The sequence below is a fragment of the Monodelphis domestica genome, chromosome 8, assembly GCF_027887165.1.
Source record: "Monodelphis domestica isolate mMonDom1 chromosome 8, mMonDom1.pri, whole genome shotgun sequence".
NCBI lineage: Eukaryota > Metazoa > Chordata > Mammalia > Didelphimorphia > Didelphidae > Monodelphis > Monodelphis domestica.
Window position 1 is genome coordinate 203764581 of NC_077234.1, and position 14492 is coordinate 203779072.

Consider the following 14492-nt stretch of genomic DNA (forward strand, 5'->3'; position numbering starts at 1 on the left):
AAGCACTATATAAATACTATTATTATACAGAAGAAAATAATTTAAAACATTTGCTAAGCCAACTAAAGTTTCAAAATAGTAAATTAAAAATAGCTCAAATGAAAGAGTTTTAAATACCAATATAAATTGATACTACTTTCCAAAGCCCAAATATATCAGGAATGTGAATCTTAGTGATATATTTAAGACAATGGCAAAAATAGGTCATTTTTTACTTCTATATTCAACTCTGAAAAGACAGAACAGCAGGGCATCAGACTGTACAAAGTGAGGGAGTCTTTTTACACCTATACTAACAGACCTCCTTATAGTTTATGCCAAGTTATATTTGGTATTCAAGCATCCAGAGAAGAACTGAAGAGTAAAGAGAAATAACACTGGGCATAAAACTCAGAATTATCCTAATGAAGAAAAACAAGACCTTGTCAAATAGTCATCAAGCAAGACATAACAGTAACATGTGACATATGTAAAACTGTTTGCAAACCGTAAGGCACTTTTTTGTTATTATTACAAACATATTCTTGGATTTTTTCATAAGTTTTTAATACTAATGCAAAAATAATACTGTCTTTGAAATGAGACAACTTTCAGAATATCTCTTAAGATTGGTAAAACAGGTTCACAAAATCTCCTGGTTAGAAAGGACATCAGAATATTCCAATTTATACCTGAACAAGGATCTACAAAAGTGTGCATAGAGCTTTTGAAGTCCTAATATATACATACCATATCGCATACCTTCTATATTACTGAACAGCATACCCTTCCTTCAGCCAACACTTTCAATGAAACCTTTGTTAGCAACCCCAAACAGCATTCTCCTTGATCTCCTGAAGTCCTTCATGTCCATAATGCTCAGTTGGTCTTTAATATGTTTACCTACTTTCAATGTTTACGTGTAAGACAAATGGTGTGGCTATAGAACTAAACTAAGAATAAGTAAAAGTTGAGTTCAAGTCCTTTCTTGATACATACTAGCTGTGTGGTTCTTTAGTAAAGTAACTTAAACTTATAGCATCCAAAGAAATATTCTAAGATTATAAATTACAGAGGTGCTTATCTGCACTGGTAAAAGAAATCTCTTCATTAAAAGTTTCTTAAGCCAGCATTTCTCAAAGTGTGGCCCAAGGAATCCTTTTAGCTCTTGCAAACCCTTTCAAGGAGTCCATGAGGTTAAAATTATTTTTATAATAATACTAAGAAATTTAATTTCTTACATGTAAATATTAATAGATACAACTCATATAATCAAAAGCTCTTTTATGTTGGAGTTCTAATAATTTTTAAGAGCATAAAGAGACTGGCAAACCAAAACATGAGAATTGTTGCCTCAGAAAATATGTGATTGTATAACTCAGGAAAATTTGTGTGGAAATTTGTTATTACACGTAACTGGTAAAAAATAAAATAAAATAAATCTTAAAAAATAAAAGAATCATAAAATGAATAAGCAATATGTTATACATATTCATACATATGCATTATAATATACATGCCAAAAAGAAAGATTAGCAGCTGAAATATCCAGAGATTCAGAGGAGAAAGAATAATTTACTAATAAAAATTATGGCCTCAAACGTCTACATGTAAAGTTCAAAATTTAGGCAACAAATGAGGAATTAAAGGTCCAAAACAAGGAGGTAAATTTGACCTCAAAGATAATATTGAGACTTTGTAGGATAATAAATACCTGGACCAAGGTTTGAAATATATCTTATTGAAAAGAAAGAGGGTAAAAAAAGGGAAAGGTGGGAAGAAAGCCAGGAAGCAAGGAGATTGGAGAAGAGAGCAAATCCTCAAATACTGAAATGGATCTCACTAATTCAGGAAATGCCCTCCAAATGAAATAGATCACAATGAATCCATGCTTGCCCATTCTGTGCAACTCTCATCCATGTCCTTCTGAAAGTGTTACATAAAGTGCCTACCCAATTACATGAGATGTTCTTTGCTTTCTCCCATCTTGAAAAAGGAACATGTCCTTCATCACTGGTGATACTTCCACTGGGCTCTTTCCATCAGGCCTTTTCAGTAGTATTGTATTTAGTTCTGGGTTTAATGCCTTAAAAACACTGATGACTTGCAGAGTATCCAAAGAAGGACAATGAAGATAATGAAGGGTCATGCGTCCATGCTATATGAGGCTTGTTGAAAGAACCAGGAAGATTTTGTTTGAAGAAAAGAAGACTCAGGAGTCATGATAGTTCTCTAAGTACTTGAAGATGTGGAAGAAAAATTAATTTGTTTTGTTTCCATAAATAGGTGAATTGAGAAATGGGTGAAGTTTTTTGCCAAGACTGGAGCAGCTTGAACAGGAAATAATCCACTCAGCCCCCAAATCTTGTTCAAACAAAACCCTGAAGTTAGCTCCAGATTAAATAATGGTGAAGATATTCAATGAAAAGCTACGATGTGACTTCTTTTCAAGAACTGCACCAAAAGGCACCTGTGCCCCTACCAGCAAAATCAATGTTAGTGCATAATAGTCAAGGGGTACTGAAGATTTCCACAGACAAGTATAACTTGTAAGAATCTAATCTGAGTCAGTAAGATTGGAGGGATATACTGAGAGACCCCAAGGGTAGACAGAAAGTATCAAGAAGCAACAGCAGTAAGGTCAGAAGAGAAGTACTGATCAATTTAGCACAGTGACTCCATTCTCTACTTGTGACAGTCTATACACAGGGGATCTGAGTTCCCTAACAATATCCTAAGAAGGTTCTAAGGATCCGGCACTCTGAACAAAGATCCAAGGGACCTCCGCTGGAGGTGGAGGTCAGCCCCCAAACCCAAAGGATGCTAGGGAAGACTACAGCATGGAAGACTATCCCACCCAATGGAACATTAGGGAATAAAAGGCTGATACTGTACAAAGTACCAATTTAGGAACTAAAGGTGAAGATGTGAATGAATCAAAGAAACTATCTTTGATACTTTTCAGAATCAAAAATTATTGTAAACCTAACTCCAAAAAAGCTGAAAGAAGATAGGCAAAGTAAAAAATAAATTTTCTCATAAGGATTACATGGATAGAAGAAATGAATCAAGAGATTAAAAAATGAATTCAAAGCTTTTGAAGAAAGGATTCAAAAAAGAATAAGTTGCTCAAAAGAGAAAGTGGTAAATTTTATCCAAGAAATGAAAACTACAAAAGACTGAACAAGTTAGAGATTTCATGAAACAGGAAGATAACTTGGAACAAAATCAAAAGATTGAAAAAATGGACAAAATAATTAAGATATATGATATTTAAGCCAACAAACTACCTGGAAAACCAGATTAAGGAAAAACTCAATGAGCTTTCTGAAATAATGATTTTTAAAAAATCCTAGACATTTAGAAAATCAAATTAATTTAAGCATTTGGAAACAGCTGAATGATGAGGTAGTAATAACATCCTAATCTTTGAAGATATAATGGTTCTGAAGGCACACTTTTTTCCATTCCTCCTATTAATTAGTACATCAACATCATTTCATCATACAAGAGCCTGAAAGTGGCCAGAACACTTTCTATAAGGATGAAAACACTGTAAACAAAAAACAATTTTTAAAACTTAAGAACTTAGATGAAAGTACTGAACAATCACACCCACAGAGGAGCTATGAAGAAGCATGTCCTCGGCCTCCTAAAAGTAAGGTGATGGTAAGGTTAGAAATACACATTTTGCTTGACTTTTGCTTGTTACCAGGATCTTTTTTCTTCCTTCGTTCCTCTTGATCAATTAGAGAGGAGTTAAGGGGAGTGATGATATATAAAAAGAGGACTTATATTTAAAATGTTATATTACATTTAAAAAAAATACACAAAAGATCAAGAATGAAGTTCAAGAAGAAACACAGAGAATCAGGATAGTTTTGAAAGCAATGTGTAGAATTTATTACAGACTTCATTTTTAAAGCACACAGTGTAATAGGAAGAGTCATGGTTTCTTATAAAAGTTTTGTGTTCTGCTGTGTGAACAGAAAGAATGAAAAAGGAAATTTACTAAGTGAAGAGTAATGTGTAGAATCTACAAGATGCAAACTGAAGAATTAGAAAGACAGGGCAAAGCTTTTTGCAGGGGTTTGTGATTGACACTGCTCATTGAGTGGAACCAGGCAGAGGGAGAAGATTCCACAGAGTGTTGGAAAAGGATTTAAGGGAGAGTGAGAATGACAGGTAGGGCGGAAGTGTTCCTTTCTCTCTAAGAGGTTGGAGGGAGTGCTTCCTGTTGTGGAGGACCTATTGTCTCTGAGGGAAAAGCCATTTTCCCAGACCCTGAGATTTCTCCATCATCCAGCTCATCCTTGAGATATTTATCCTACTCACTTGGATTTCCCTGTGCCCATCTACCTTTACATATCAGCCAGTTCCTGTGTTCCAGTTTACTCAGAGATTTCATCTTGCTGAGGAAATCCAACCATAACCATGAGACCTATCTGCCTGGAGGTGTGGTTGAAGCCATATTTGGCTGAAGCTTTTCAGGCTGAATTAATCAATTACCTTATCCACATCTACTCCTATGAATTACTTCTCATCCACCATAAATATTTGGAGGGTCAGAAGGTTAGGAAGATAGGGAAGTCTGGGTAATAGAAACAGAGTGTAATTGTAAGTTAGCATGAAGAACAGAGGAACAGATCTGCAAGGGATCTATTAGGTTTGGAGGGAGGAGATTTAGAGATCTAGAAGTAGGGAACCCTATTACCTGACCCTCTTTCCTTTCCCTGTTTGAAAGACTTTAATAAACCCAAACACTGTTTATAAAGAATGCAGTCAGATCATGTTTTCTGTCAGTTGGGTGAGTAGGCCTGACAGACCAACCTGATAGATACAGAGAAGAACACTTGACTATTAATATACATCAAATACAGTCAAGTAACTCACATATTTCAAAACTTAGATTTGGCTTTAAAAAACTATTCCTAGCTACTGGAGCCACACCAAAATGAAATGGATAACCCTGAGAGGCTGTAGGTAACCCGCTTTGAAGATTTTCAAGCAAAGCCTGGCTGATAGCTTGCCAGCTTTTTTGGAAGCTACAGCAAGACTCCAGGAAGAGGTGAGAAGAATTAAACTAGGTTAGTGTTTCAGTGAGAGGAGAAAAGGAAGAGATGTCCCTAGAGATGTGGTAGAGGTTCTGAGGAGATTTAGAGACTGATTAGATGTGAAACTTTCCTTTCTTGGTTCTCTTTTAACAAGCAATTTATTTAAAAATTCTTTTTTGGTCTCTCACTGGACAAAATAAAAGTGTTGCTCAAGTGTACTAATCTCTCTTCTCTGACTCTACTTTTTCTCCTAGTGATCACTTTAACACCCAGGGGTTCAATGATATTTATGCAGATGACTAACATATTCAACAAAGCACTTTATGAATGGGTATCACGAATACTTCTCTCTCTCCTAAAATTTGGCATCACCAAATGCTTACTTGATATTGACAGCCATTTTTTAAATAGCTGAAGCAAACAACATTTCTAAAATTGAATTTTTCTTCAGTAAATTTTCTACCTTTATTCTCCCAATTGCCTACATCTGCAAACCTTAAAGGTATCTTTGACTCTTCCTTCTCATTACAGCTCTAAGATATCACTTCACACCTATCAGATTGGCTACTATGATAGAAAAATAAAATGATAAGTGTTGGATAGGAGGTGGAATAACTGGAACACTAATGTATTGTTGGTGGAGTTGTAAACTGATCCAACCATTCTGGAGAGCACTACCCTTTAACCCAGGAATATCACAACCAAGTCTTATCCCAAAGAGATCAAAGGAAAAAGAATTGAGATGTCCATCAATTGGAGAATGGCTGAACAAATTGTGGAATCTAATCATAATGGTATACTACTGTGATATAATAAATGAACAGTATGATTTTAGAAAAAAAAAAAAACTGGTTAAGACATACAGGCGGGGGCAGCTGGGTGGCACAGTGAATTGCGAGCCAGGCCCAGAGATGGGAGGTCTAGGTTCAAATCTGTGTGACCTAGCTGTGTGACCCTGGGCAAGTCACTTAACCCCCCACAGCTCTTCTGCCTTAGAACCAATACATAGTATTGATGCTAAGATGGAAGGTAAGGGTTTAAAAAAAAAGACATTAAATAAAATGAAGTGAAGTGAGTAGAACCAGGAGAACATTGTACATAGTATCAGTAATACTGAATGATAACCAACTGTGAATGACTTAAGCTATTCTCAGCAATACAATGATCTAAGCCAATTCCAAAGGACTCATGATAAAAAATAAATGCCATCTACCTCCAGAGAAAGTACTGATGGAGTCTAAAGGCAGACCGCAGCACATTATTTTCACTCTATGCTTTCATAGTTTATGTTTTTTTTTCATAATACGAATAATATAGAAATGTTTTGTGTGACTGCACATGTATAACCTATATATCATACTGCTCACTGTCTCAGGGAATTTGGAATTAAAAATTTAAAAACAACATATATTTTATATAAAATTGGAGAAAATATTATTAAAAACAAAACAACCTTAATCAGACAGTTGTCTGAAGCATTGAGAGGCTTTAACATGCCTAGAATCACACAGTATGTATCAGAGGTAGGACTTGAGTCTAGGTCTTCCTTAATTCAAGGACAGATCTCTATGCATTGTACCATTTTACTGCCTCATGGTGTCATTCATTTGCTCAAATGACTCCCTGTTCTCTGCTGTCCTTAAGGGAAAATTAACTCATAATTGGATGAAAATGCATTTATTAAACATTTACCATATACAAAAATAGGCACTTTAATCTGGAATTTAAGGATTTCAAGAATCTAAATACAAACTATTTCTTTAGTCTTATTTCATGTGAAATTTACGTTATACTAAATTTAATCTTATTCTTTTAATAATCAAAAATCTATTTTTTCTCTATCTCCCCAATCTCCTATCCTCAATGAAAAATAAAGAAAAACTAAACTATTGTAAAAAGCATTTACAGTCAAGCAAAACTAGTTTCCTACACTGGGCCATTCAATCCCTTCCTCCCCCTGTGAATTTTAAAACTATTCCACCCTAATCAGACCATTCTGTAGAAGATCTGATTTAGCTATATCCTGATAAATAACAATGGAGATACTTGGAATTACAGAATCAGGTCTTGGAATCTCCACATTCTCCTACTCAGTTTAACAAGATTTTGAAAGGTCTGCATCAAACTCAAGATTTAATTATCTGAGGAGATGGCCTTCAACAGACATGTGCAAAAAAAGGACAGGCCTCTGGGCTGTCCTAAGTCAAGTTAAGTCCTCATTGGTACAGATAAGATGCAGAAAAGTGATATAAAAAAGTCCATATAAGGCACATCAGTTTCTGCCTCTTTCTCTTTCCCTGGAGAGACGACTCTGGCAGGCAGCGTGCTAAGTGTTCCGACATATTGGAGTGTTGGGTGGTGAGTTTTGCCCTGGAGCTGATTTCAGGTTCAGGCATCTTAGCTAAGCCTCTTTGGAGGTCAGGCTGATTCTTTCCTCCTTCACACTCAAAACCTTACTTTCTAGATCTCCTATCTTCCTGCCCGGTACTAGCCCCTTCCTTCCTTCTTCTTCTTAAAATCTTCTCTACAATATCAATTAAATCACCATAAAATTTGGCAGCTGACTTGGGTATTTTATTATTTGGGATTTTCCCTTGGCGACCACTTAAATTTAGATTTTTTTTCAATCTGAACCATAATTTCACCCTTTACACCACTTCTTAATAAGGTCACAGCCTGCACCCTGGCTCCATCACCTCTTTGCCATAAAATATGTAACATGTCTCATCATGGACTAATTAATTGCAATCCTTAAGTCTTTCAAAGTAGTCTTTATAATGCTATTCTTACTGTTTGAATTTTTCCTATTCTGCTCATTTCACTCTGCAGGAATTCGAACAAATCTTCCCAGGTTTCTCTGATACTGTCTCTACTGCCTGCCCCTATATTTCTTATAACATGATAGTATTCCCTTACATTCATACACTATTATTTTTTTCAACCAATCCCTAACAATGATCACTCCCTTAGTTTTGTTACTACAAAAAGCTGCTATAAATTTTTTTCTATATTATATATATATATATATATATATATATATATATATATATATGAGTCCTTTCCCCCATTTGATTTCTTTGGAGTATAGCCCTGGTAGAGTTATCACTCAGTCAAAAGGCATGCAGAGTTTAAAAGCTATTAATGCATAATTCCAAATTGTTTTCCAGAATGGATATATTAGTACATAGTTCTACTAAGAGTCAGTCCTTGCTGTATTACACTAAGGTGTCTTTTATTGCAATCACTCCACTATTTGTGTGTTGAGGAAGAACCTTATGGTTGCATTGATTTACATTTCTCTAATTATAAGAGGATTTAAAAATGTTTTCATATGGCTATTAACAATTTGAATTTCTTCCTCTAAAAACTGTTTACTCATATATTTTGACCAGTTGTCAACTGGGGAATGAATTTTATTCTTGAAAAGTGAATCAGTTCCTTATATACTTTGGAAACAAGATCTATATCAGGGAAATTTGCTACAAAGATTTTTTCCCCCTACCTACCTGCCACACTTCAAACATTAACAGCATTAGTATTGTTTTCCAAAACCTTTTTTATATAAGCCCACTGTCCTTTTAAGCATTTTAAGCATTACCATGCTTAATTCTGTTTAGTATATATCTAATCTGTTAACACTAATAGACCTCTCTATTACATTCTAACCAAACTGAATTATGTCCTATCTGCTCCCCCTTATAAATTCAATGTGTCATACCTTTCCTAGTGGATTTATATAAGTTATATTCTATAAGGGAAATATTCTCTTTCCTTACCTTCACCTTTCTGAAGTCTTATCTTCCTTAGAGATACAGCTTAGATAACACTTCTTCTGTGAAATCTTTCCTGATGGGCTCTTCCTACTAGTGCTTTCTTCCTCCTTAAATATTCCTCGAACAAATTTTTTCAATCTTGCCATTGTTCATGTTATTCTGCACCCTGTATACTCCTTAAAAGCAGGCCCCATTTCATTTTTTTTCTCGGTATTCTTGGTCCCTGGTGTAGTGCCTTGCACAGAGCAGGTGCTTAGAAAACGTTGGCTGAACTGAATTAATAATGCATTTACCACTAACATGGGAAACAACCTGTACAAAGCCATGTAGACTTGAAATAAGATGCAGAGTTCAGGGAAGAACAAGTAGGCCAGTTTGACTGGAAAGTAAAATAGAAGAAACAGGGAATAATATGCAATAATTTGGAAAATAAGAGAAAAGCTAGATTGGGATCATATTACTCATTTCCCCTCTATTTAATGCTCTACTCTGGCCAAATTATATTACCCATTGTCCCCCTTACATACCCTGTGCTTCATGTCTTTGCTCATGTTGCTCATTCACTAGTTCTGTAGTCCTAGAACTGTCAGAAAGATTAAAAAATGATTCATGAAATAAGTCTGCACCTAAGAATAATAAAGCGTATCTACAGGTAAAGAATTGCATTCCCTAGAATTATCAAGATTTAGAAAGTTAAAAAAAAAGATTTAGAAAGTAGTAATTTTATACAAACTACGATACATTATTTTTCACATAACTTATTTTGGTCAAATCTTTTCATAACATTTTGAGAACTGATAATTTTATATGATAGTTTTCTAATTATGATGCCAAAACTATATGGAATAATTAAAATTTCAGCTTGAAGATAATCTTAAAATACAAATCTAATTAAAAATACATATTTACTTATGGTAACAGATAAATTAGCTGGAGAAAATGCAATTTAAAATGACATTCTTTTTAAACTTCAAGAAAACTGACTAACATCATTAGTTTTTTTTTTAATCCTTACCTTCTGTCTTGGAATCAATATTGTATATTGCTTCCAAGGCAGAAGAGCGGTAAGGGCTAGGCAATGGGGGTCAAGTGTCTTGCCCGGGGTCACACAGTTAGGAAGTGTCTAAGGCCAGATTTGAACCCAGGACTTCCCATCTCTAGGCCTGACTCTCAATCCAATGAGCCACCCAGCTGCCCCTACCATTAGTTTTTTGATACTTAAATTGCATTAAATTTGTTCTTATTACCTATCATGTACTAATCACATATAGGAAAAGAGGTAGATTAGAAGGAAGGATAATGAATTCCGATTTTGTACATGTTGAGTATGGGGTAACTATGGAACATTCATCTTGGTATGTTCAGCAGGCAGTTGGTGATAAGGTAATGAAACTAATTAAAGATGAGTTAGATAAATTTGTTAGCTGTACAGAAATGAAAATTGATTCTACCAAAGTTTATGAATTAAGATACAGAGTAAAGAGAAGAAGCTTTAACACAGAGTCTTGGGATATATTAACATAATCAAAAAGGTACATGGATGACTATATATCACTGGAACTGAAAATAATCTGTTAGATGGATAGGAAGAATCTTTGGAAAAAAGAAGGCATTTAAAATGAAGGAGCCAACAGCACAAACATTAAAGAAAGATAAAAAAGGATGAGAATAAGAAAAGGCCATTGGATTTAGCATTTAAGAAATCACTGGTAGACTTTCCAGTCATATGATCAATATGATGAGGACTAGACATTTTCTCTGATGGCCATGACCACTCAAGTGTCTTCAAAGCAGAAATTATGTGCTAAAGATGAAACAATTTCAGCTGCCTCCATGGTCTAGGGCAGTAGGGTCAAACTCGGATAGAAACAGGGACCACTAATATTTCTGTAATGATATCTGCAGCTTACATATTGCCTTGATTTTTAAAATGTGATATCTATATTTTATTGTATTTTTATTTATTTTTTATTAAGTATTTCCCAATTAGATTTTAACCTGGTTTAATCTCACTTAGTAGAGTTGTGGGCTGAGTATTTGACACTTTTGGTCTAGGACAAAAGGAATGAAAAAGCAGGTAACACTCTCCCCCTCCAAACAATGAAATAACATGTCCAACAAGCTGACTAGGTAAAGCATAGTTGTATTAGTTGACCCAATGCCTTGACACTCTGGCCATGCAATAAAACATAAGGATTCTACATACAAACTTGCAATAAAATTTGTTTGGACTTATAAACCACAAGCATCGAGAGAGTGAGAGTGAAAGATAAATGGGGGTGGGGGGGAGAGAGAGAGAGTGTGTCAGACAGAGAAAGAGAGAGATGAGAGAAAGAGAGAGAGAGTCAGACAGACAAAGAGATGAGAGAGTCAGACAGAGAAAGAGAGAGATGAGAGAGAGAATCAGACAGACAAAGAGATGAGAGATGAGAGATGAGAGAAGAGAGAGAGAGAGAGAGAGAGAGAGAGAGAGAGAGAGAGAGAGAGAGAGAGAGAGAGAGAGAGAGAGAGAGAGAGAGAGAATTGTGTACCACTCTACTAAGCTTAAGAGATAGAGCCCATGGGAATTATCCAATAAGAGGTAAAGATGCTTTGAGATCTAGCTACTACCACAAAGGAGGGAGTCAGAAAGTGAATAATAGGGAGAAAAAAAAAGGGGGGGACAAATCCTGAAATTACCAAAGATGTCAGGAAAAAGAAAACTCAAAGACCTTGAACATAAGTAGATAAATCAACAAGAAAAACAACAACAAAAAATTAATTGATCTAACACATGATGATTCTATGAAATGTGAAATGAACATGGAATCCTAAGACACTGTTCTTAATTGCTTCAAAAGAGAAATGAAAATTATGAGAGAATCCATGGCTTGGACAGTAACATTTTACTATGCTAGTGAATCTAAAAAAGCAGAAGATACAGTCTGACAAAGCAAAAGCAAATATTCAAAAACAAAAAGGGATAAAGAAACTATATTATGTTGAAAGGAGCCAAAGACAACAAATCAATTTCAATAACAAACTTATACACTCCAAATTCACAAAAAAAACCCAAAACATTAAATGAAGTTCAAGAAGAAACAGACAGTAATACAATAGTGATAGGAAACTTCAAAATTCCTCTCTCAGTTTTTGATAAGAGTAACAAGAAAAATGTGGAATGGAATAAATTCCTGAAGAACCTAGACTTAAAAATACGTATGGCAATTTCTAAATGGGACTACAAAAGACTATACATATTTGTCATCACTACATGTAATTAAAAAAAAAAAACTAACCAAGAATTAGGACACAGATATATTGTGAACAAATGTAAGGCAGATACGGTAAATACAACTTTTACAGACAAAAAAACAGACTCACATGGGGACAACAATAAAATCCAAAATAATGAGGTCAAAGAACAAGTCATAGAAACAATTAAAAATTATGTGAAAGAAAATGACAATGATGAAACAACATACCAAAATTTCTGGGATGCAGTTAAAGAAGTCCTCAGGGGAAAAATCATATCCCTACAAATACATATTAACAAAATAGAAAAAAGAAAAGATTAATGAGCTGAATATGCATTTTTTAAAAATTAGAAATCCAACAAATAAACAAACTTTAAATAAGCACAAGATGACAAAATTAAGGGAGAAATAAGAAATTGGAAACAAATAATAGAAATGATAAAAACTAAAAGCTAGTTCTTTGAGCAGACTAGTAAAATTGATAAACACTTTACTAATCTGATTAAAAAGAGAATAGAAAAAAATCCATAAAATAGTAAATGAAACATAGCGAATCACACACAATACTAAAATAAAAATAATTAGAACACGCAATACAAAAATAACAGGCTAACAAAACTGACACAAGAGAAATAAGTACATGCTCAAAATTATAAAATATCCACAATTATCAGAAGACCAGATAACATTCTAAATAATCTAATCTGAAAAAGAAATAAGATCTATCTGTAAAAGAACTACCAGAGAAAAACTAGTCCTGATGGATTCAAAAAAGAGAATTCTTTCAAACTCTTAAAAGTACAGTTAGTTGATAGCTATACTTAAAAAATTATTCAGAAAAAAAAGCACCATACAAGGAGACAAATATAGTCCTACCATCTAAATTAAAGATAAAATTAAAACAAAACTATAGATCAATAAATTAATAGACATTGACTCAAAAATTTTAAACAAAATCCTATCAGACTACTCTCCAAGATTTCATTCAATATGACCAAGTGGGATTTATACCAAGGGATCAAACAATGATTCAACATTAGGAAAATTATCAACAAAATTAATATTAAAAAACAAAAAGCTCCAAAACTACATGATCATTTCAATCAATGCAAGAAAAAGCCTTTGACAAAGAATACTCTTTTCTGAAAACAAAACAAAACAATCCAATCTCCTACCAAGTAAAGGTGCAGAAGCACCATTTTTTAAAATATCATAAAAAGCTTCTTTTTGAAACCAAAAGCAATCATCATGCTCAAAGGAAATACATTAGAACCTTTCCTAAGAAATGTGAGTTTAATACCATTTAATATAGTTTAGGAAATTCTAGCATCAGCAGCAAGATAAGAGAAAGAAATGAAAGGCATAAAGATAAGTAAAGACAAGATAAAACTAACTCTATCTGCTGATGAAACAATGATATACTTAGAAAATCCTAGGGAATCAGCACAAAAACTCCTTGAGATAATTAATAGATTTAGTAAAATTACAGGCTATGTAATAAATATATAGGCATTTCTATACAAAACACACAAAAAAACCACACTAGAAAACAAAATCTCATTCCAATTAACTAAAAATTCATAAAATATCTGTGGACTGACCTATCAAAAAAGGATTAGTGTAGTCATTTGCAAAGCTATCCTTAAAAGAATAAGCACCTAAAAAGCTAACGGTTATGCTGTGCTCATGACTAGGCTATGTCAATAACACAAAAATAACAATACTACCAAAACTAATTTATACTTTTAATGATTTACCAAATTATCAAGGGATTATTTAATGTAACTTGACAAAATAATTACAAAATTATTTTAGAATAGGGATCAAGAGGAAGTGTCACTTTATAACTTGTAACTATAATACAAAGCAGTAGTCATCAAAATCATCTAGTATTCACAAAAAAAAAAAACAAAAACAAAATGGAATGATCAATGGGATAGACTAGAGAAAGGAGAATCAGAAAGGATGGCATTTAATAAACCAGTTTTTGATAAAGTGGAAAACAAACATTGCCTAAGAAAAAAACCCTTTACATTTCATAAAAGCTACTGAAAAAAACTGGAAAGTAGTCTTGTAGAAATTAGGCTTAGATTAACATCTTTTTTCATATTCCATAATACATTCTAAATGGATATACAACCATAATAATTAAAGACCATATTTTAAAAAAAATGAAGAAAAGCAGAACATATGCTTCTCTCATGACTATGAGTAAGAAATATATTATTAGCCAAACAGGAGTTAGAGGCAATTACAAAAAATAAAATAGATAATATAGATATATTATATTAAAACACTTCAGCACAGAGAAAATAAATGACTACAAGAAGGGAAGTGGTTGAATGGGAAAATAATATTTGTAACAAATTTCTCTTTTAAAGGTTTTTATATTCACATTATATGTGGATATATGTAAACATATCCACACACAAATATATAAGAATCCTACA

At 33.6% G+C, this 14492-nt stretch overlaps 1 protein-coding gene across 5 annotated transcripts in view; it reads right to left on the bottom strand.

The window, feature by feature from the left end:
- The window catches only part of TMEM131 (transmembrane protein 131), a 264070-nt gene that overhangs the window by 104067 nt on the left and 145511 nt on the right, over positions 1–14492 (bottom strand). For 3 of the 5 annotated variants that reach the window (XM_056808388.1, XM_056808385.1, XM_056808384.1), the window contains exon 4: positions 12271–12321. The exons of the other annotated variants lie outside the window; for them this stretch is intronic. In XM_056808388.1, the coding sequence (XP_056664366.1) occupies positions 12271–12321 (51 nt within the window). The remainder of the gene's footprint in view (positions 1–12270; positions 12322–14492) is intronic. 5 annotated transcript variants of the gene reach the window in all.